The following is a 25,038-nucleotide window of genomic DNA, read 5'->3' as shown; positions in this document are numbered from 1 at the left end:
CTCTCTCACACACACACACACACACACACGTACACACTGCGCAACACACACACACACTTGCACATATACCCGTATAGACAATTTGTCGCTCTGAGATGAAAAATTACACTATGCAAATGGAGGAGTGACTGTGGGGGTTAGAGACAATGCCCCTCCCCCTGAAAGAACCACACACACACACTCATTTTGGTCGGTATAGCTGTGTAGGATTTATAGGCGGTCATTTAGTTGGCCGCACGCTACACACTGCTCTGCGGCAAATCCCCCCTTTAATTTTCACATCTTTCTCTCTTATCCTCCTTTTCGCGCCGCCATCTCACGGCCTTCAATTTCTTAAACCGCCCCCACCCAAACTTTCCCTCTGTCCCCTTCTCTTTCCATCCCTCCCATTCTTTCCGTACACGTCCTTTTCCTTTGTCTTTCCCCGTCTCCTTTCCCCACTTTCCCCATCCGCCTTTTCCAATATGGCCGTCCAAGGCGTTCGCCGCCCCTTTACCCCCGCGCCTCACTCGTCGCACCTCCTCTCCGCCTCACGCAAGGTCACTCCCTCGCTCTTTCTCTACCTCCGCAACCTTCCCTCCATCATCCCACCTTTCCGTCTTTCGCCCGAACGTGCGTGGGGCGCTATGTCTTTTGCCGTGCTGCGTCAAATAGGGGGGTGAAGAAGAAGAAGAAGAAAGCCTGTGTGTGTGTTTGTGTGTGTCAGTGTGTAAGAGTGTGTGCGTATGTGTGTGACGTTGGGGAGGGGTGCAGGGTGATTGGACACGCTAGGTGCCTCTCTGTACAATGCTGCAGAGCGCTGGAGTTGTCCATGAATATGGATGAGAGAGAGCAGAGAGGGTGATGCAGTAGGAAGATTCCCCCCTTCAGTCCTCCGCCGCTTGAACAATACACAGCCTCTCTGCCTCCAACACACACACACATACACACACATAGACACGTACGGCAGCAGCATAAAGATCACACAATAAGAGAGAGAAAGAGAAATAGACGGGGTGCTTTGTGGGGATGGAGAGAAGGACTCTTTGACGTTGTCCCCCTGTATCTCGGAGACTAACCCGGGGAAAAAGAGGGGAAAAAAGAGGTTCGACCGGGCAAGTTCTTCGACGATAGCCGTCCTTCTCCATGCCCATCCAGCCGCCAGCTGCTTCGCGCCCCATGTTCATGGCCGTCTGAGCTGATCCGGACCACAAGCTCGCCACAATGGGTGAGAGATCCAGCCCCCCTTTTGTTGACTTGTTGAATGCTGTGCGTCCGGATGGATTTTTTTTTGTGTGAGCGTTCCCATCTTTTCTTTCATCGCTCTCCATCGGCGTCCATTCATTCATTCCATGAGACGAAGTGGCTTGTTTGTCCTTGCCGAGTGTCCAGGACGGGCCCCCCTTTTCACATGTCGGGTGTGTGCGTACCGGGGTGCTTACAATGCAATCCCTCTTGACCCACCCCCCTCATGTGCTTGCACAAAACTCCCTTGACACATTGAGTGTGTGCATATATATTTATATATTTGTACGATTGAATGTGAGTGTATGTGTGTGTGTGTTTTTGTGTGAGAAAGAGAGAGCATGTGTAAGTAACTGAGAAATGGTTTGGTTTGGAGTCTCCAAGCCTCTGCCTGTGTTTGCGACTCCGTTAGTTTGGTTCCCTGGTGGATCACAGCAACAGATTGTCATATTTACTCTGGAGCAGGATGCAGAAAAACCTGTTACTCATGCCGCGGCTTCTCCTCGCACCTCCCCTCTCATTATCCACACGCGGCACTGTGCCGCAAGCAGGAGGCGGAAGATGGCTCCCCCCACGCTCTGCTGCTGGTCTGGGATCAGCCTTTTAACACAGTCTGCTTCTGATTGCTTTTAGACCACAGGTAACAAAGGTGCATCTGCCGTTGCACCTCTGGACCATTCGCACCTTTGGACTGATGGTACAAAGCTGCCAGGGGTGAAGTAGAAACAGAAAAGCATTCATGACATGACCCACAATCAAAACCAAGCAAAATGGGACCACAGTTGTTCTTATAATCTTGGAGAAACATCTTAGTCTTTGGAGCAGCAACCCTGTTTGAAAACAGTCATTCCAAGAGGAAGGCGGGAACTTGACCATGGTGGAGAATGCAGAGTGAAATCTTCCCCCCGATTTTCAGGCACACACCAAGGTCAAATGCTTGTCCGAATATTGGTTCATTGTGCCTTGTGTTTTGCCTGCTATGAGGCCACGATTTTGTGGTCACGTGAGGTGCTGGCTCACGCAAGATATGCGTTTGACAACTAAGTGCGTGGCAAGATGGCACAGCTAAAGTTTAGACTTGGGGTTGTTGCGCATTTTTTTCTTCCTTTTTATAGTTCATGGTACATTTAGCTTTGAGTGAGAGTCATGGCCACAATCATTTTGTTGGTCACACAAGAAACCCTTACATTTTACGGCTGTTTTTAGTGACATGACCACGGCCGTTTCATTGGTCAGATGATGGATAAAGTCATGGCGCAGTTGCGGGTCACGTGAAACATGGGATTGTGGCTTCGTGATTGATTCATGCCTCATTGATTGCAAGAGTGAACGTGGTCCCCTTTTGATTAAGAGCTAGTCTTGATCCTTGTTCCTTAACCCTTCTGTCATGTCTTGTACTCTTATTATATCAACACACTTCACTTTGCACAAAGAAACCCACATACTGAGACAACCCTACTGTCAAACCTCTGGATTGCTTGCTTCTGAAATTACACGTACCATCCAGAAGCGGTCGTCCAGAACCCAAACCAACAAAAAATTCTTATAACCCTCTGAACTTCTTGAATCCTTACAACGACCTTCTAGAACCCTCGGAAGCTGCGGATCTCTACATCTCCTGATTGACCGCTCCTTTAACAGAGTCCGCATTGATAAAGCTCACCCATACACTCCCCCATTTAACAGCTCTCTCATTGAGAAGATTGAGATCTGCCCTCTGTGTATGTGTGTGTGTTATTGCAGCTCAGAGTGTGAATCAGAGTCGTATCATTAGATGTCAGTCAGGCAGGCAGTGTGAGGCGGAGAGGGTTGGAAGAGGGAGGAGGGGGAGTGATGCTGGAGCGATGATGTAATGCATATCCCACTGCGCACCTGGGCTGCTGCAGAGGACAGGTATGAGGTTTTATCTCCATCTCTAGCTCACCTGCAACCATGGCAGTCCTCGGTGGCCGAAGCATCAGCCCCGTCTTTCCCCTTGACCCAAGGTAGATTAAAAACATCATTATGAGGCTCAGACTCGTGCCAGAGAATCGCCTCTTGGCGGCCGACATTTGCATTGATTATTTAACAAATGATTTTCTCAAGAACGCAAAGAACAGAAAGAGCAAAAAAAGAGAGAGAAAAAGAGATGAACAAAAGAATGTCAGCAATGCTGATGGCTTCTGTCAGATCTGAAAGGGAGAAAACGGCTGTTCAGATGCTGTTGAGCCGTAATGAATGAATTGCATTTCAATCTCCCTGTTTGGCAAACAGAGAGACTGTGATTGTGGAAATTTCTTTTGCAGTTTAAATTCTGCTTGAGTATTGCCAGCTCCTGCACAGCTGCGTCTGAGAAACAGGTTTATTCTCGATCTGTCCTTTCTTTCTTTTTTTCTCCTTCCAACCAGGCACTCGCGCTCAAGGGAACTGTTATTTGCTCTGAGGTGGATTGATCTCGCCTTGATCGGCTCACCCACTCGGAAGTCGATTAAGTGTGCCTGCGCTGACCGCATTCATCGTAGGGTGGTGTCAATTAAGTTTGTCTAGATTTTCCAGATCGTTCTGGTGTTGATTAGATTTGTCTGGATAGGGCCAGTCGCTCTGTTATCGATTTGAGGTGCCTTCCAGGGAGAGAAGGAGAAGAAGGACTTGCTCAAATGACCCCCTCTGAGGATAAAGGCTGCGTTCTCAGCTCTCGGCTATGCAGAGCTCATGGAAGTGATGTGAAGTGTGTGCTATTTAGGGGACTTGGATGGGATTTGGAATGCAATTATCCCATCCTCTTTTTAAAGACTTTACCGCTCAGAGAGGTAATCAGAGTTGCTTCGAGATTGTAATAAACCCCCTCTGACGATCACCACCATAACCATACACACGTACACACTTTGGTGATGACCTTTCCAGCACACTAACTATATGCTTGAGAAGCCTTCTCAGGAAGAGTTTAGAGAAATTATCAGTATGAATGTGTAGCAGGTTTCCCACACAGCTGTGGACTACACAGGCTTTTAAATGGAGATTTGCCATTGAAAGAAAAATAAAGTCTGTGACTAGGCTTAATTCCTACTGTTAAATATGTCCAAATGGTCAACATGTCATTTACTTAGCATTTCCAAAAGACTGAAATACACTCTAGGAAGTGTTGGGAGTGAAGTAGCTCCTGTTGCATCAAGAAAGAAGGAGCTGCTTTAATACACAGAATGAACTTGGAGTAATGGAGGTTGCCAAGGGAAGCACTACAGTGATAAAACATGTTTTACAGTTTTAACTTCTCTACTGGGCCATATAATTTTAGCTATTACAGAATAGCTGTGTATTATCTCTGTTCTTGCAGACCCATTTCAGTTCAGGAAGAGCTTGCTCATTTTTTTCATTAGTTTGATGAGTTCTATTAGAACAGGAAGTCCCCCAAAAATACACAACGATAGGATACTACAAGAAAAGACGTCAAAACCACTGATCCAGAATGACAAATATGCAACACTGTGCTCTTAGTCTCTCAGTGCATCCCAACCAATGTTCTACTGATCTCCTGACCTACACTTTCCTCTGCCAGTACATCAAGAGGCGTATAATTACACCAATAAAAAATTCTGTATCAGTCTTGAAATGTAAAAGAGCCTTTGATAACATTATTTGCCTATAACCCAAAACTCACACACACAGAGTTTGTGAATGATTCATTAAAGAAAGTAAGTGTTATTAGGAACTTCTCATTCTCCCTCAGTGTGAACTGATGGACAAGTTTGAAAGAGATCCTAGCTGTTTAGTGAAAACTTCCCCATATAAAGCTAGCTTAACCTCATTCTTATTATTATTATTATTATTATTATTATTTTAATTTTGTAAAAAAACACAACTGGATTTTAATCTAAATGTAACCTGACAAAATTCTCAATATACTTGTCTATCCTGAAAAAAATTGTATGAACACAGTTAGACAACAGAATTCTGTCCAAGCTCGACAACATTGTATCAGTACTTGAGTGTCGCCTAAAAAATAATTTAAACCCAACTGTAACCTGACTGTAACTATAACTCAAGACAAAACCTGATAAAAATCAGTTTAAACTAGACTGTATGCCAACAAAATATCTACAGAAATTTGTTCTGGTCAGATTGTTTTCCAACAAAGTTCAGTTTGTGCCTGGCAATAGCTCAAAAATGTTCTTGATTCTAACCCTAAAGCTTTCTGTATGTATGTAAAAGTAGTTTAACCCAATTCTCTTCAGACTTCATTATAGGCTGATACAATTTTATCTATGCTTGACCTTATCCTAAATTATGAAAAATTCTGACAACAGAATTGTGTCAAAGCCCAACAACAATTTATCAGTACTTGACTGTAGCCTGACTAATTTCACACAAGTCCAACTGTAACCTAACATTCTCTCTTATATATATACTTATATATCCTACATTTAAATAATACAAAATCTGTTCTGTTCAGACTGTTACACATTCTGACTGTGACTGGCTTTAGCAAATTGTTTTCTTATAATATTCTGTCAGAAAAAAATCTGTTCACTTCACTGTAGTCTGATAAAATTGTCTGTATTTGAATGTAGGCTACGCACTTAACTGTATCCTGATAAAAATGTGTCCTGATCATACTGTTACACAACAGAATTCTTTAAAGTCAGACAATACAATTCCATTCAAACCCAACTGTAACCAGACTTCCTGTCTTAAAAAAAATCTGTCCAAGCTCAAATTATTTTTAGTGCATGACTGTAGCCCAATGCCATTTAATTCAAACCCAACTGTAACCTGATAAAAAGTTGTTCTTTTTTAACTATATGCCAACAAATTCTGTCTGTACTTGACTATATCCCACTTTTTTTCTTTGTTCTAATCTTGCAACATTCTCCCTGTACTCGATTGTCCCACAACTAAATTCTATCTATACTCAACTCAACAAATGCTTTCTGTACTTGAATGCAACCCAACTAAATTCTGTCCTTGCTCAACTGTATGCCAGCAAAATTATGTTTGTACTTGACTTTGTCCAAACCAAACTTTATTCAGACAACTGTAACCATACCCGACTTTAGCCTAACACAGTTCAATACAAAGCCAGTCCTAACTCCCATTTTTTTTTTCACTTACATCTGATTTCACGTAAGTGTCACAGACAGGCACATTCCTGTTTGGGTCAGCATTATCTGATTTTTAAAGCATGCTTTAATCAAAAACAAAATTGGAAAAGGAAAGGGATTAAATACTCCATCGTCTTGCATTCAGCAGAGACATGTGTTTTTGGTGACTCCACTGCTGTGCTCAATTTTTTTTCTTTTTTTATTATATTTGTATTTTTTATTCATCCTAAAAACTTATTTATGTTTAATCTTTCTCTCTCTCTCTATCTATCTCTCTCTGTCTCTCTCTCTCTCTCTCTCTCTCTCTCTCTCTGTCTCTGCAATAGGAGGGTCAGCTGCAGTAGATTGAGGGCAGGAGAGAGTGTGTGGAACTCATCTTATCTCTCAGATTTATTACAGGCACTTTAACCAGCCTTCAGACTCCGTACACATCCCCTCTCTCTCGCTCTCTCTCTCTCTCTCTCTCTCTCTCCCTCTCTCTCTCTTTCTCTCTCTCTCTCTCTCTCTCTCTCTCTCTCTCTCAATCTTACACACATATACACACACCTGTAGCCCACATTCGGCACTTCTGAAACTACTCAAAAATAGCCCTCGCTCTTGCATCTCAGGCACAGATTACCAACACTTGAAATCCCTGCAGTAGGCCAAATGAAAACCACTTCCCAAATGCCTCCAAAGGCACACTTCTTGATGTGCTTTTTTCTGAGCAGTAGAAGCGTTAGACAAACACAGCGGAAGCATCGCAAAGCTCAGCACACAAAGACCAGGGGTGCATTCGCGCAGGCAAACTGGCCTTTGTTTGCAAACTCACCCAAAGAAAAGGCTGGATTTCTATTACTGTTAGCTTTAGGAAGAAAAGCGAATGTTTTGGGAATGCAGTGCTGCAGTTGTTTTATGACTCACATGATACTGCATTTGTATATCCTGACTGAGGACCAGAAGAAAAATGTGTGATTTGTTAATTTATCATCATTTATAACGTAAAATTACATGACACATGACTAAATCATATATAATTTTTTTAAGGGGAAAATTATATAGCTGCTTTTTAATAATGCAATGTAGTTATTGGCCTTGTATATATTGAACATTTTTAAACACAGTTGAACCTTACATATTACTGAATAATTTACAGAATTTACAGTAAAATAGCTCATAGTAGTTGATAAATATTTATAGGTGATGAATAATTATATTCATCTCTAATACTAATTCACTGTGCTTTTCTAGTTCAGTGTTCAGTGTTTTCTATAGTGTTTTCTTATCTAAACGTTTCTTTTCAATGTAAAATTTCCATTCAAAATGCTGTGTAATCCAAGACTAGGCTTAATCATTTAATGACTACTATGAAGTATTCAGTATCTATTATGGATTGTTCAGGAATTACTTATGAATTATTCCATATTTATTATGAATAAATCAGTATCCACTAAGAATTTATTATGATCTATTTTAAATTAATTTGTGCCCTCTAAGAATTACCCTATAAATGCTATGAATTATTCTGTAACTACTATGGATTATTCCCTAACCACTATTAATTCTTCCAAAACTACTATGAATTATTAATTAGTTATCATGAAGTATTCATCAACTACTATGAATTATTATGCAATTACTATGAATTATTCCATAACTACTATTAATTATCCATTAATTTACTATGAGTTATTCATTAACTAATATTAATGATTCATTAACTACTATGAATGATTTAACATCTGTTATTAATTATTTTATAACTACTATGAATTATTCCATAACTATTGTTAATTTTTCATTATTCCTATGAATCATGTATTAACTACTATGAATTATTCTGTAACTACTTAGAATTATTGCATAACTTCTATAAATTATTCATTAATTACTATGAGTTATTCATTAACTATTATAAATTATTCTGTAACTACTATGAATTATTCTGTAGCAACTACGAATTATTCTGTAACTACTAATAATTGTTTAGTAATTACTATTAATTATTTAATAATTAATTTGAACTATTTTGTAACCACTATGAACTATTATTTAAGTTCTAGGAACTATTCATATTCTCTAAGAATTACTCAATAACTATAAATGATTCAGTAATGCCTATAAATCGTTTTCTAAAGGGGTTAATCTGTCTGTGTCTTTTGTACGCTGCTCTTTTTTTGGTTGACTTGAGGACGTCCTGCACTCTGTGGAGGTCAAACTGCTTCCTGGAGAGCATTACAGCATCCTCACCGTCTGTCCGTTCCTTCTCACTCCACAGAAGTGTGTGTGTGTGAGAAAGTTTGTGCCAATGGAGCTCCAGTGTGTGTGTGTGTGTTTGTGTACTGTGTGAGTCTGTGCTTTTGGATCCCTCTGTGTACGAGTGTGTATGTGTGTGTGTGCGTGTGTGTGTTCTCTCTGGGAACGTTCGACTGACTCAGTGCTGGCTGGATCCTCCAGAACAAATCTGAGGATTTAGCTTCCATACGCTGCGGCTCTATCTGCCACCCAGTCAATTACACACGAGCCCACGGCCTCAGTGCAGCCATCCACACAGCACTGCGGCTCTGCCAGCATGCCAGCAAACATGTTCAGTCAATTTTAATAAATTACTATTATTAATATTATTATTATTATTAGTAGTTGTAACAGTAGTATACGTGTTGTTGTTTTTTTGTCTTTGTGCTGCTGCTGTGTAAAAAGACAACACATATTTGTATAGAAAAAATATAATAATAAAACAATAACCAAATCATTGTGAGGCCCTATAAACACACTTCATACAGTGCTGTACAAAAGAATGGACATCTGAAAATGATCTATAAAATGATTTATAAAACTATATAACTGGGTAGTAGCCATTTGTTAATTCTAAAAACAATGACATTAGAAAGTTCCTAATTAAAGACAGCTAAAAATAGATCAATTGACAATTGTCCGAAATGCTCATAATGTAAAACCTGGAAGGTTTATTTGACATTCTTGGCAATTTCTCAGTCAGCTTTTTGATGTAGAGTCACCAGGAATGACTTTTAGTTAACAGCAGGTAATTACTTGAATTTCTTGCCTCTTAATGTGTTTGAGAGCATCAACTAAGTAGAGAAAAAAAATACTATAAGAACTGAAGATCACCCAATCAAAAAAAAAAAAAGAACTGTGAAAGTATCCTAAAGCACAGTTTAAAAGATCGCCAAAAATGTTATGATGAAACTGGCTCTCATCAGAACTACCCCAGGAAGGGAGGATCACCATTTACTTCTGTTGCACAGGATAGGTTAATTAGAGTTACCAGATATTGCAAGTTAACAGCACTCCTGATAAGAACCACCTAAATGTTTTCAGAGTTTTTTTTTGTTTAACACTTTTCAGTTAACTATGATACCTTATGTGTTCCTTCAAATGTGGATTAGTATACATATATACATATATATACATATACATATGTAAATATGTTACACGCTGTGTACGTTTAAAAGCCAGGGTTTCCATACTGACCAGGGCCTCCCTTTGCTCTTAACAGCCTCAGTTCTTCATGGCATAAATTCCACAAGGTGCTGGAAGCATTCCTGTGAGATTGTAGTCAGTCTTATCCTGGTTGCATCATACAGTTCCTGATCATTTTTCAGAAGCACTTACTGTAGATGTACATGCTGCGAATCTTCCATTAGACCACATTTTACTTTCAGATCTGGTGACTGGAAATACCACAGACGAACACTAAACTCATTATCATTCTCATAAAACCAGTTTGAGATTTGTAACATGGGGCATCATCTTGCTGGAGTTAACTGTTAGAAGAATGTAAATTATTGTGTCTGTACTGAAATAGGCTTTGGCGAGTAATGATTGATGTCAACAGGCCCAAAATGTGCTTAGAAACGTTCCTGTATCTGCGTATACTCCGTATATCTGCATGGTGCAACACTATTGGCTTAATAAATAAATGTACAGTATAAAGACAAAACAAACACATTAACTACACACATACACACAAGTAAACACACTCACACAAACACACACACAATGACGTACAGTGAGCACATGTGCCCGGGAGCAGTGAGAGTTAAGGGCCTTGCTCAAGGGTCTACTATCCGATGGTAATAACCCGGTGCTCTATCCACTGAAACACCACTGCCCATAGCCACCACTGCCTCATAAATAAGTATATGCACAGGTGTTCCTATTGAAGTTCTTGGTGAGTAAATATTTGCATCACCATCTAATTTTGGCATTAGCACTGTTTGATTGTTATATTCAAATAAATACATATGAAAAAACAAATGTGAGTAAAGCACAAGGCGGAATTTTCTGGCTTACCTGTAAGCTTTCTCCAGTTGTGTCCAATAACAGCAGTTCAAAAAGATGTGGGTGGAGCATATGCATTATCTCAGAAAAAAAGATACCGTCACTTTTTTACAAAGTGTTTATATTGTTATTTTCACGGTTCTTGACTTTTTAACATAATTTGATTCTGATAATTTGTTTCTCACACTTTGTCTAAATTTCATGATGAACGGACCAACAGAAATGTTCCAAAATGTCCTAAAATATCATATAAACCTTTTAACATTGACTTTCACTTACTATATACAATTCTCCTCCGGTAAAATTCCCATTTTGGATATACAAGGTTTTTTAATGATAGAACCTGTTTTAGCCAATTAATGGTAGCATGGCTTGATTTCTAAAACATTTGGGTTGAAATTTAAACAGTTTGAATGAAAAGTGTACCCTCACTATAAGTAATGAAAAAGGTTTTTTTCAAATAAAAAGTGACATATCAAGACTTAAAGATTTCAGCATTTTCGTTAATAAAATGTATCGTTTTATTAGTTTCATTATTTTTGATTGACATACAGCGGGAACACAACTATAAATTGTTCTTGCACTTACAACAAACATATTGCTCACTATTCTACACACTACAGTGTTAAGCTTGTGTAAAGCAGTAGCCATTCTCTTATTACTGGCATGGATGACCAGTAGCTGGAAACAACTGGCCCTACAAATCAAAGGTTGTTTTAGACATTATGAAACGCTGAATCCAAAATTTGTCTGATAAATGGCTCTGCACTGCTCTCCTGTGAGTTTGTGCTCCCAGATGAATGGGGGATGTCATCTGGGTGGCATGGAGATTTCGGTCCTCACTAGGTGAGCCACTGCTTGTTCTGCACAGTGTCTTTGAACTGCAAAACTACACAGCCATAAAAACTACATTCGTTTTTCATGATAACTCTACTAAAAGCAAAGACCGAGGTAAACCTTGCATGTTATGACGCCACTCCCGATTAGTGTAGCCAACATCATTAAAATATTCTTAACATAACTGTAATGGATGAAAAAACAACTTATTCACATTGTTTTCCCTGCCAAAATGTAAATCTAAAAAATATTTAGATTTACATTTAAAGGTGTGAATTTAGAAATTTAGAAACACATATTTGCACAGCAGAACATTGGAATTTAATCCATCTATGGCAGTGATCACACATACACACACACACACACACACTTACACTAGTAATTAGGGCAGTGAGAACACACATGAAGCAATAGGCAGCCACCTCAGTGCCCGAGGAACAACTGGAGGTTAACTGTCTTGCTCAAGGGCACCTCTGCTGTGAATATTAAGAGGGGAAAATGCGATGGCTCTTCACTCCCCCACCCCGACATACGACTGGTCCAGGAGACAGAGGAGTCTTCTTCTCCTACGTTTAGGCTTTGGCTGACACTGAAGAGAACCTATAAAGCTCTTTTTAGAAATGTACAATTTAGTCTAAGGACAACCATCTGCCAATAAAATGAGACCTTCCAACATATAACCATATATCAACCATTTTTCCCTTTTGAAAGAAATCAGTTATTATGCCTTTCATAAAAATCTAAAATATTTTTTGACTAAATAGCTAAAAGGTGCTTTATAAAAATGTTCTTTATTTATTAAGATACTTGGACTTATTGTCATGAATTGAATGCCTTTTTTTAAAGGGACAAATTATTAATATATGGTTATTCATTTAAGTTTAAATGTTGTGCATACAAATCTAGAGTTAAACCTGTTAAAACAGAATATCATATAATATCATATAATTTACTACAATAGAAATTCATCAAATTACCTTTTTTAATTGAAAACGTGAGGGATAAATTAGAACCTGTTGCACTTGCCATGCAGGTCCAGTACCAGCTTTTGTTGAGTGTGTGTGTCAGGTACATTTTCACTAGGCGTCTGTGTCCGAAGCCGAGGGGTGTATATGTGTGTGTGTGTGCGTGTTTGTGTGTGTGTGTGTGTGAGAGAGAGAGAGTGCATAGGACGCAGCGCTGCTGTGATGGTGTGGATAAATTTAGCCTTCTGCCAGCCCAAAGCAGGTCACTCTCTTCTGCAAGAGAAAATAAAAGTGGGACAGTGGAAGAATCATCAGGAACTCGGCAGAGAGAGAGAGAAAGGGAAGAGAGCGAGAGAGAGAAGTGTGCAGGAAAACAATAAGTACAACAAAGAATGTGCATCTGTATCTACAACGGCTGTGTTCATTCTACTTTAACCTCTTAAACTGAGGGTCTCTGTGTATCCACACATCTTCACACTCAGAAGAAATACACAGTGTTAAAAGCAGCAAAGAGATAGCAGGACACACAATAGTAGAAGTATTTAGTGTATAAACAATAAAAAAATCTAAAAACGTATCTAATAATTTATAGTAGTTTTTTAAGGCTTGGTGGTATGGTCAAAATGAATGTATTACTGTGTATGTATATATATATGTTTTTTGCATTTTTACAAAATTACACATTCAAAATAGTTTATATAATCATTTATATTTTTTTATACTAATATTACAATGCCTCTTAAGAAGTAAAATGTTTTAGCTATTCTAGTAAATTATATCACAGTATATCAAACTGAATTTAAATTGAGTAAACTGAAAACTGACTTTTTTTATATAGAAACCAGTTAGAAACAGTAAGCATGTATTTACAGGTGAATAGTGGCTTATTTTACTACAGATACACATATTTCACAATTTGCATATATATTTACTGAAGTGAAAATAATAATTAACACAGAAAAAACAAAATGATACATATATGATTTAAACTAATAATTAATTTGGTATTCTGATTATTCAGAACAGGAACGTGAATTTGCCTAGAAGTTTAAATATGGAAAGTTCTGATATTTAGTGAGTAAATACGTAATCTGTTGTGTTTAAGCACTTTTGGAGACCCAAATCTAGTTGGGTTTAAGGTGAGCCCATTTCATCTGTTCAACTGTGCTTCTGCCCTCTGCATTTTATGTATTGTTACAAATTAGCGATTAAATCTGTCATTACTGCTTCTCTTTTAAATGAATAGTGATGTTCAAAAAGAAAATAACAATGTTTTTAAAATCGCAGTTTTGCTTAACCCTAGAACACTAACATTAAAATTAGTAACACTATCACTAACGTTGGGTAAACACTGTATGACAATTTGGAACCCTTCTTTCATTTACAACATACAACATCACATAAAATAAAAAGGTACCATGGATAACCCTGTAAAAAGCAGAAAAATGATTGGAAAATCAGGTAATCCTTAACAGGTAATGTTAAGGATTAATGCAGCTGGGAACTTGGTCTTTGGTCCACCCATTCCTGTGACATGTGAGCAACAGTTACATTCTTTTTTAAATATTATTCAATGTAGCTTAGTTAATTGCTACACTGTGTTTCACATCCCTATACAGGTCTGGAATGGCCACTTTACTCAAATGTTTACATGGGATAGTTAGGGTAGTTTAGCGCGCCGGCCGCATGTAAGGCTAGTAAACCTGGCGAGGGATAAGCTTCTCCCTAACGGTGGATTCAGCCGGTCAGGTCTTACTTTAAATAATGTACAGGCTAAAACAGCACTGGAAAACAACTTAAAACAGTGTTATATGTACTAGCTTGTTAAACACAGGCAGCACTGAGTGAAAGTACAGAAGAAAATTACTTTAAAATGACCTGTGCTCCAGCCTCCAGCTCACTCCAGCCAGAGAGCGGTGCTTGCGAGGAAGGTCTCGCAAGATAAAATGCGAGACCTTAAAACTGAGATTTCTAAAGATCGATTCGGGTTTATGTGAATTGATATCGGATCATTCAAATGAAGATCGATTTAAATCGAAGAATCGTTTTTTTAAACACACCCCTAGATGGGAGGAGGGAATCAACCATAACATTAATGACATCAAGGAGCGCTCTGAAGCTACCCAATAGCTTCCCATGCAGCTCAGACAGCAGCAACACAATGAAAATCAAATGAAAAAATTGTGTGGGTGAAAATCATATGCCGTTAGCATTCTAGGGTTAAGATAGCATTTGGTTTCTCCGCATTTTTTAATGTGTTCAGAAAGCGTTTGGCTTTTTTAACACATCCTGTCCAGATGTGTGTGTGCATGTAAAGAGCGAAGGGAGTGATGTTAGTAAAGCTCTGTTTGTGTGTAAGAGAGTGTGTGAGGGGCTTGGGGGAAATTACTGTGTGTTTTTGCTGTGATACATCTAAAATAGGCAGTACTAAATTTTGTTGCTATTATAGTAGATAAGAAATGCAATAATATTTACTAATTCACAGAATAGAAGGCTGAATAATGTGACTCCAGATTACAACATTTCTGTATTTTTCTATTTGCCAGATTTTCTTTCTGTGGAACGTTATTTGCTTTTCGGTGGTAGCCATTTTGAATTCTTATAAGAATAGTTTGATGAAAAATGATGTGAATATGATTTATCACTGACCCCAGATGCAGTAGAATATCAGATATGTGTATCTATAGTATAGAAGGCTGGACTTAGACTGTCTTTTATTTAGTTTTGTAAACACCCCTAAAAAACGTCTGTAACTTCCTAAAAGCACATTCTACTCTTCATTTGTTGGTGCAAACAGACAAATATACAGTAACAGTATTTATATATTAAGAGGTTAAAAACACAGTTTTGAGTCAAATGACTTACTTTATTCTATAAAAACTAAAACTAAATAACTGCCATTTTCAGTAAGCAGAAGCACTTTTACCTCAGAGAAGTATGTGGTATCGTTCTGCACATTGTTGTCCAGTTTAAAAGTAAAATATCACTACAAAGTTTTATTAGCTTATGAGGGTCATGTAGTTAAATTTTTAGCTTTAGCTTAATTTTCAACAAGTGTGTTTAGTGTGTTTACAGAGATGAGATTAGTTACAAACTACTGTAAATCCACTGTTAGCGAAATAGCATTAGCATCTCCTGTTGCAATTTAAGAAGCAATTTACAGAGACTAAAATCTGATGCCTGTTTAAAGAACCCCAAAAAATAACATAAACACATAAATAATGTCTAAAGTAAGGGGTGACTGGAAGGCAGATCAGCAAAATCAAAACAATGAAAACAATTTGCTTCTTGGTTGCATTGAATTGGTCAATATTGTAACAGAAATATTTAGATTCTTTATGTAAAATATTGCTTTTTTATGTAACAAATGAATTTTAAATAGCTTTGTTTGAATTGTTTGTTTGAATCTCCATGTTTTTAAGTCTGAGTAAAATTGTTCCTATTTTTTAGGTTAAAGTTACCATTTTTACAGTGTAATTAAAGGAATTACAGGAAAGAACTACACTTTAAAACAATACAGTTGTGAACAGAATTTATTTGGGTTAATTAATGGGTAAACTTAACCCATTAATGTTATAAAAAACTCCAATCCTGAAACTAATAGTCTAAAATAACTAGTAATTATAATAACTGTTGACTGAGGTGCATAAATAAATATAAAAGTAAATAAATAGCAGGTTCAGTTTCTTCTCTAGGCTCGATCTGCTGTTGAAAAAGTGTGTTGGCAGTGGGGTTCACTCTTGTCGTTGGAGCGTAGATGATGTAATGCACTGTAGGTGCGTAGTGAGTTTGAAGCCTGCGTGGCCTGTAGAGAGCTATAAACTACATCAGTCCTGTGGGCTGTTACATAACTTTACTACAGCTTTACCTCCAATCACTGAATACAGTCACAAACTCCCAAATCCCTTGTGAACATCCACAGGGCCGTGCCATTTCACCACATGTCACACTGTTATTAATTATAGCAATATGTTTCTTATATGCGGCTTCTTATTATGGATTTTACACCATGTTCCTGCTGTGTGTTCTTTTTCATTTCATACTAATGTTTTTGTCTACTTAGGGGTACCGACATTTTAAAACAGCTCTTGCTGTTTAATGGAAGGTAGCCGCCGTCTCTGCTATCACATGTCTTCTGTCTTAAAAGTGATCCCTTCTTGCTTCTCACATTTCTGACTCATTGTTCACTGAAACAAGCCCATACATTCTGCAGAACAGTGCAGAATACAGAACTATTAAATGTATACTGTTTGTATTGGTATTTTATTACGATTATTTTTTCTGTACAGTTTCTACGGGGCTAGGGTAGTAACATTAGCTAAGGTAGATTGCTAGCTTTGTTTAGCTAAACACTGTCAGCCTTTCTCTGTTTAAATTTAAATTCCGTTCTAGTGTGGCTTTCTGTGGTCTCAGTATAGCTTTAATTTAGTGTAGTACTCTCAGTCTGCTGCATAGAGTATTGTGACATGCTGAGTCAAGACAAAAATACACTTTTACGGTTATTTAATTGATAAATTGTTGAAAAAGTCTAAAAAATATAAAACTGTTCTGCATTTGGTATTCGGCCTATGGCTCATACCAATTTTCATTTCGGTTCATCACTAATGTTGGATTTTATAAACCTGTGGCAATGTGACCAAATTAAACACCTGAATTCAGTGATTAAAAGCTGTGTCTATATAATGTATACTGAGTGTGTAGCAAACAACGACCATAAAAAAGGGTAAAGAAATAAAGGGTGAATTCCACAGGGTGTAGGGAGTCTCTGATGATTTACACACTCCCTCTCCCTGTTCCAAACATTACATTCCACAATGTTCTGATATTGAACAGAAACAGATCTTTTCTCATTTGTGGCTTCTTTTTAACATCATAAATTATGACTGAACAGGAATGTGCTTAAATCCCACTGATGATTTTCATGATGTGAGATGTGAGTATGTTGAAGCCAGTAGTGAGTTCACATAAATGTAATATACTGTAAATCATAGTCAGATTTTTACTTTAATCTGGTGTGTCTCTGTTTGTTTGTGTGTTCTTGTAGAAGAGGGTGAGTACTTCCTGAAAGTGCTGATCCCCAGCTATGCGGCCGGTTCGATTATCGGTAAGGGAGGACAGACCATCGTCCAGCTACAGAAAGAGACCGGAGCCACCATTAAACTGTCCAAATCTAAAGACTTCTACCCAGGTAAAATACACACAAACACACACAGGATAATGTGCACCTGTGCAGTTAATAAATGGCTAAATCAATGTGTATGTAAGGGTGTGAGGATAAATCTCTATTTCAGACTCGGAGATAAATAATAACAGTAAAAGTGATTAGAGAAACCTTTCTCCACAGCTTTGTTGTATGAAGATCATCCTAAATGATAAAGAAAATGTTCTATAAATGTTATGTATGCTCCACCATTTAATTATGACCTTTAAATTGTGCTAAGTTCAAAAGCCGCAGTATTCCTGATTGTGGAAGGGCAAAATATTATGATAAATAGTTTCAGTGCGCTTCTGCTACCATTCTGCTACCATTACTGCAAAGCTCTAAAATTTTATCCCAATATTTTAGTTTTTTGTCAATAACTATGTTCTTGGCAATTAAAAAAAATATATTTAATTTAAAAAATATAAAAAAAAAAGAAAAAAGAATACACTACTGCAGCACAATAAACACAACATACTAAGCTACTTATATTGCACTCCATGTACCCTATATTAAAATAAAATCAATGATACTGGACAGATATAGTAGATATTAGATGGGAATTGAGAACAGTGTGAATTATGCTTTGGCTACAAACAGCAAAAAAGTTGTACCCTGATAGCAAATATGGCCATAAAAAATATCACGCTATTTCAGTTTTTTTTTTTTTTATTCAAATATTTTTGCGATATTACTGCATATAATAAGATATGGCACACCCCTAATGAAAACATATTTGGTCATCACATGTTTGGGATTTCAGCTGTACGAACTGAGGTATGTACCGAATGGGTAACCTTACACCCCTCAGTTGGTCTGACCTGAATTGACTTAAATTTTATGATGCATTGAATAAAAAGTAAATCATCAAATATTATAATATATAATAATCAAATCATATCTGAAGGTCAAAAACTCAAGCTGCTAGTCGACATTACGTCATGCCTTTCCATTCCAATAAAGAAAACACAAATATGTTTAAACATTCTATTCTGGTTCTACTTTGCCCTCTGATCACTTTCACTCACATTCATAAAGATCAATGGTTTAAAAAAAAACATTAAAAAAATCGTTCCTACTCTCGAAAGACAAAAGTCTTTTTAGAAAGGTTCACAGAACACAAATGAAGGTACAGCTTAGTAAATAAAGAGGAGAAAATCCCTGTTTATTTAAATGGTTGGACAGCATGCTGGACTTCGGCTCGTGATGAAAGGGAAAAGTGAGTCTCAGTCCATATTTCAGCAGAACTGAAAGCGGTTGTGCTTCTGTAACACTGTTTCTTAAAAAAAACCCTGATGTGGAGAGTGCCACACAGATCAGCTGAAGCAAATTGGATTTTTATATTCTTCCTAAACTTCATCTTCGAGAGTATTACTCACAAATAATGCAGGCTTTGTTATAATGGAGGTGCCTCTCAGTACGACGTGTTTCCAGGCCCCTCGCTGATTGTTAGAGTGTTTCTCTGTGTTCTCCACTCCTCTTACAGCTGAGTCACACACGCTCAAACCGCCACTGATCTGAAAATTAGGTTCAAATTTTAAAAGCTCAAAGAATGTTTACTGCATTAGACACATCAGCTAATTCGTCTGTTAACTCTGTCACACCTGTTTAAATGTGACACACACACATACACACGCATATTAACTACAGACGGCTACAGGTAGCGAAGAAAATGCCTAATTTTATTTTAGAAACCTGAGCTGACATTGATGAATGCTGCAACAATATTACATTTTATGCTAATAATTGCTCTTCATTATTCATGTTGATGTTTGGTCATCCAACATTATAGCCTTAGTAATGATCTTGTTGGTAAATGCAATCAGATCCTTACAACAGTGCTCCAAAATCTAGATAAAAGCCTGTCCTGGAGAGTAGAGATATTTGCTCCAACAAAAGCAGGATTTTTCTTTTTAATTTCAAGGGAAGCAATGGATTAGCTGACTTTCATAACTTTTTTCTTAAAATTCTGAACACACACACACACACACACACACAGTTTATTGCCTTATTTTGTCATGAGTCGCTGGTGTAGGAACGCAAAAGTTAGGTTTATTATTACATTTCCAAATAAACAGAATTATGTTATGCTAGTCTTTATATTAAGTTTTTTTATGTACTGGAGCATCTGGAGGTCAGAGCTCTGGATAAAATGAAATGATCTTCCATTTTTACCAAAATTGTTCACAACAATTTTGTTTTTACAGAATTGATGTAAAAAAACAATTTATTTAATGGGTGTAGCTCGTTGCAGCTTTTGTGATGTTCTGAGATTAGCACTGAGATTGTGTATGCACTGTTTGAGTGTGTGTACGACTAGCAATTCAGGTCATGGGGCGCAATTGTACACCCTGCACGTGGCCATTGCGAAGCTCATTGCGATCTTACACATTAAAATAACGTATACGTTTAGAAATAAATCTACACTGATGGGTTTGGTGGTGTGAAGTGAGGTGTTTTTAGGTAAATTTCGGGTGTGTTTCTATCTTGGCAGCGGAAAAACACAGGTGTGCCCCATTACCGATTTAAACCCTGACAACAGTCATAGTCATCTGTCCGTACCTATCTTAGCTAGGCTCAGCGCTCATACTCCTCCACCCCTCCACACACATGTGCACACAAATTCACCTTTTACATCAACAATAAACAGAATACAAAATAATATAACATAGCTGTTCCTGTAAATTACTTGCTGGTGTACCTTTATAGTGTGAACGAGCAGGTCAGTTTCCTCTGCTGAGATGCGCAGAAGTGCCGTGCAACGCTGATTGGTTTATTTCCTGTTACACCCCAAACACACCCATGATCAATTAAAAGAATTAATCATGGGTGCACTTTTGTGCACTTTAAACGGCACAAGGCATGCTTTTTGCGTCCTCACAATACCAAAGACGAACCAATACAGCCTAAATCCAGCTGCAGGATGCGCAATTGATGTCTCACTTATTGATTGCTAAAATAGGGCCCATTTTTTGTGATTTTTATCATGATATCATGATGATGTAAAAGCATCATAATACAGGTACATCCTTTAAAACAAATGCATTTTAATATGTAGACATTGCAATAAAATAACTATTAAAATCCTAAATAAAAAAAATCTGTTCTTAAAGTAAGCATATAAGTTCATTTTTGCCAACGAGCTCTACATGCTAAGTAAAACAATGAATATTAGGTCAACAAAAATGACTGAGGTTGTGCCGGTATATTGTATGATAAATTGTTAACGTAATTATTGTGACAGAGCTAGGTTTTGTTGCTGATGTTATATGCTTCTTTAAATGAATGTTGTGAGAATCTGAAATGTAAGAAAAGCCAGTCTAGGATGGCGTAATCTTTAATGTGGTAATGAAAGTTAATCAGTGGGTTCTGTAATTGTGAGTGTTTTCTCTGAGAAACCCGAACTTCAGTCGGAATCTCTCAGCCGTGATTTTTACTGTGCAGGAACAAACGAGCTGCTGCGCAAAGAAATCAGCAGAGGATAGGCGTGTGTCTGAAATGATGTCTGTAGGGTGTGTGTGTGTGAGAGAGAGAGAGAAAGAGAGAGAGAGAAGCTGAATAGGGGGTGTTTGTGGTGATTGCTACGAAGTGTGGAAGTGAAATGCTGTTTTCTTATTCATAGCTTTAATCACACATACAAGCATAAACACACAAACATGCACACACACACATACACACACACAAGTATTTTTCAGTGAAAGGGTTAGACACACACTTTCAAACACACACATGCACATAAAATTGCCAGCATAGCCCACACGTAGTACAGTACTATATACACAGGGGGAATGTAACACACAGCCTATTGTATTATTCAGTATGAGCACACACACACACATATACCCAGGAGCAAAACGTGCTCATTTGAATACTGATTACACTGCATGAAGTATAATAAGAACTAAACAAGCCCACTACGGAGGCAAGCCCACCCTCCAGTGAACATATCTCTTCCACTGTATCTCAAAGTGAAAAGTAAGGAGGACTTTCACACCTCTCATAATTATTAACTCACATATAAAACAATATTATAAAGTATGATGTGTTATAATGTTTAATTATCTAATAAATTGAAAATAGAGAGAACCAGTATTATATCAGCTTATCTTATTAAATACAACTTGGATTATTTTGGATTATTTTGTAAATTGTTAAACCTTCACTGTATAGTAACAATCTAGGTACCTAAAAAATTATTAAAAGTTATATTTAAAAAAAGCTTTTTATCTGATGAGAAAGAGTTTATTTGATCAAAATGCAGTAATATATGAATACAGAATAAATACTAATACCTTTTATTTATTATTTTAAGTTGAAGGTAATCCAGCACAATATTTAGAAGAAATATATCATTTCTGTTATGCACCAACCTTACGTACACAAAAACCTCGTTCATTGCAATATAAGCCAATATAAAAAGATTCAGATCACATTTCTGGTCACAGCATTTCTTATAGCACTGGATTTAGTTGTCTGGTATCACAGTATTTCACAATTACTCTAAAGCATTAACAGAATAATAACAATAAACAGAATTACTGTATTAAAATGCACACGTGCACTGGGTGGCTGCTACTGGATAATATAACTGGGATTTAATTTCTGGACACTAGGGGATTTTAGCTGTTTTTCCTAGCTGGATTTCTCACTGATAGTCGTTGACAGGCTGAAGGCTGGTTAAACACAGTAAGCTTTGCTTCTTGCTTTGTGTATAGTTTGGAAAGGAATAAAAATATTGGCACATGTGCTTATTTGACATTTCCTCTGAAATCAGGGGTATTAATATATATATATATATATTTTTATGCTTTTGTTGAAATAACTGGCTTTTAACTAGATTTTTGAACATTGCTGTAAGGATTTGATTGCATTCAGCAGCAAGGACATTGTGATGAGAAAAGCATGTTGTATAATTATCTCCCCATCTCATCCCAGAAGTACTGTATGAAGAACCATCCTCCCAGAGAATGCTTTATACCCCCCTAAAGCCTACCCATGGTCCCAATAGGTTCATTAGAAGTGGTGTCCTCAAACATTTGGACATGTTGTGTATATTACTGTTTATATAAACATTATTTTTACCTCACATTGCCAGCACTCTGAGCAGTGGTCAGAACTGACGTTGGCTAATAATAGCCTGTAAGAAATACAGATAATACTGATTTATGCTAATATAAATTGGAGCGCTAGGTCTTCAGACATGCCCGAATCTCTCTTTTATGCTAAAGCGTGGCCTGTCACTGGTAGCCTCGCTAATAAAAGCAGGCAACAATGAGGGAGATTTTGCGGGCGTCATTTGTCTTGGGAGCTGCTGAGAGGAGAGTATGTGAAGCTCCTCTGGCTCACAGGCCACCTATAAAAAGAAGCCCCCTCTAAGCTCAGGCTTTACTACCGCTAGCGTCCAGGAACCCTTAAAATGAGTGCGCGCACACACCCCCCTACACACACACTCACACAGACTCGTTTTTACACAGAGTCAGGACGCAGGGTCTTATGGTTTTAAAATGTTAGAGATAAAGTCAATCAACAAAATATATATATATTACATTTCTTATGATAAAATGCAATGAACGTATAAACATAAAGCAGATTAAAATCATGTTAAAAAAGTAACATATCCTATATTTGGCAGTTCCCCTATTTACTATATACATGCATTTAATGTATGTATTATATAACTATCTATATATAATATGTAATATCTAATAATATTATGTACAGTATGAATTAGAATAAGCACCCACACACACCCACATTCACTCACACACACACACACACTTACACACACATAGTCGGGACGCAGGGTCTTGGGGTTTTAAGTTGTTTGGGATAAAGTCAATCAACAATAATATATATAAAATTATTATTATATCATTGTATATTATATATATAATTTATAATGATAAAATATAATACACATATGAACATAAAGCAGATTAAAATAGTTACAAAAGGGAATATATCCTATTTATAGTATAATACTTATTTATTTCATGTATGTATTATATAAGTATCCCTATATAATGTCCCTATATCCCTATATAATAATATTAGTATGAATTAGAATAAGCACCTCACACACACACACACACAGACACACACACACACACACACATAGTTTTTACACAGAGTCAGGGCACATAGGATTAGGATTTTAAGTTGTTGGAGATCAATCAACAAAAAACAAAAACAAAACAAACAAAAATAAAATATATATATATATATATATATATACATATATATATGTATGTGTATATATATATATATATATATATATATATATATTGGATTTCTTATGGTAAATGTAATGAATGTATGAACATAAAGCAGATAAAAAAATATAAAAATATATATATTTATCTAATATTATGTCCATTACAAATTATAGTAAGCACACCACACACACACATTCACACACACTAGTTTTCACAGTCAGGACGCAGGGCCTTAGGCTTTTAAGTCGTTGGAGATAAAAAAAAAAAATAATAATGTCCAGTAGTTTTCATATTTATTATATACATGCAAATATTATACTATTTCATGTATTAATTTTATCATATATATATATATATATATATATATATATATATATATATGATATCTAATAGTATTATGTCCAGTATGAATTAGAATAAGCTTTATATGTATGTGTACTAATAATATGTTAATTATGACTAACATGTATTAATATATGTAACGGTATGTTTCAATATAATACTGAACATTTCCGCCTATTACATTACACTAAAAATGTACTAATACAATTACACACAAACACATAGCATACACACACACACACACACACACACTCAGAAATTGAGGCATACGCACACAGTTCTTACTATGTTACTAACACAGTGTAGTTTCTGTGATTGATCCAGGCTAGACTTTCGCACACATCATACCCGCTGAGCACCCTCAGTCCCAGCATGAATGAATGAGTGTGTGGGTGTTATAGTGTGTGGGTGTTATAGTGTTACACACACACACACTTACACACACTTACACACACAAAAGTACAACAGAAACATGAGACCCTTTCCACTTTACTCCAGTCGTCAGACAGTCAGGCACGGAAACTGAAATTACTATTTTTAACAGCCTCATGCCGCAAACACACACACACAAATATACACACACATACACAGACACTGCCACAATCTGTTAGTTAGCAGACAGATCTTTTAAATAGCAAATATTATAATAATAATTGTGGGCACATATACACACCCACACCCATACCCACACACACACACAAAGTATAAATGGCACGGTTTAAATGTGAACAGGTGTTATTGAAACAGATGTGTGATATCCAATCTGGTGAGAAAAGATGACATCACAACAGGAGTATCACACACACACACACACAGCCAAGTTTCAGCACTGTTTCTCACAGCGCTGCTTTTCTCCCCTCTCATTCCCCCTGTACCGATATATGCCTTTATCTTAC

General features: G+C 37.1%; 1 protein-coding gene across 2 annotated transcripts in view; it reads left to right on the top strand.

The window, feature by feature from the left end:
* nova1 (NOVA alternative splicing regulator 1) overlaps positions 1–25,038 on the top strand; it is a 53,176-nt gene that overhangs the window by 9,548 nt on the left and 18,590 nt on the right. The window contains exons 1-2 of one of the 2 annotated variants that reach the window (XM_007257471.4): positions 557–1,207; positions 17,430–17,573. In XM_007257471.4, the coding sequence (XP_007257533.1) occupies positions 1,204–1,207; positions 17,430–17,573 (148 nt within the window). In that variant the 5' untranslated portion in view covers positions 557–1,203. Of the gene's footprint in view, positions 1–556; positions 1,208–17,429; positions 17,574–25,038 lie in introns of those variants that run through there. The other variant, XM_007257470.4, reaches the window with a different exon arrangement.

Source organism: Astyanax mexicanus, chromosome 1 (assembly GCF_023375975.1).
Source record: "Astyanax mexicanus isolate ESR-SI-001 chromosome 1, AstMex3_surface, whole genome shotgun sequence".
Taxonomy (NCBI): domain Eukaryota; kingdom Metazoa; phylum Chordata; class Actinopteri; order Characiformes; family Acestrorhamphidae; genus Astyanax; species Astyanax mexicanus.
This window is presented reverse-complemented; position numbering and strand designations above follow the sequence as displayed.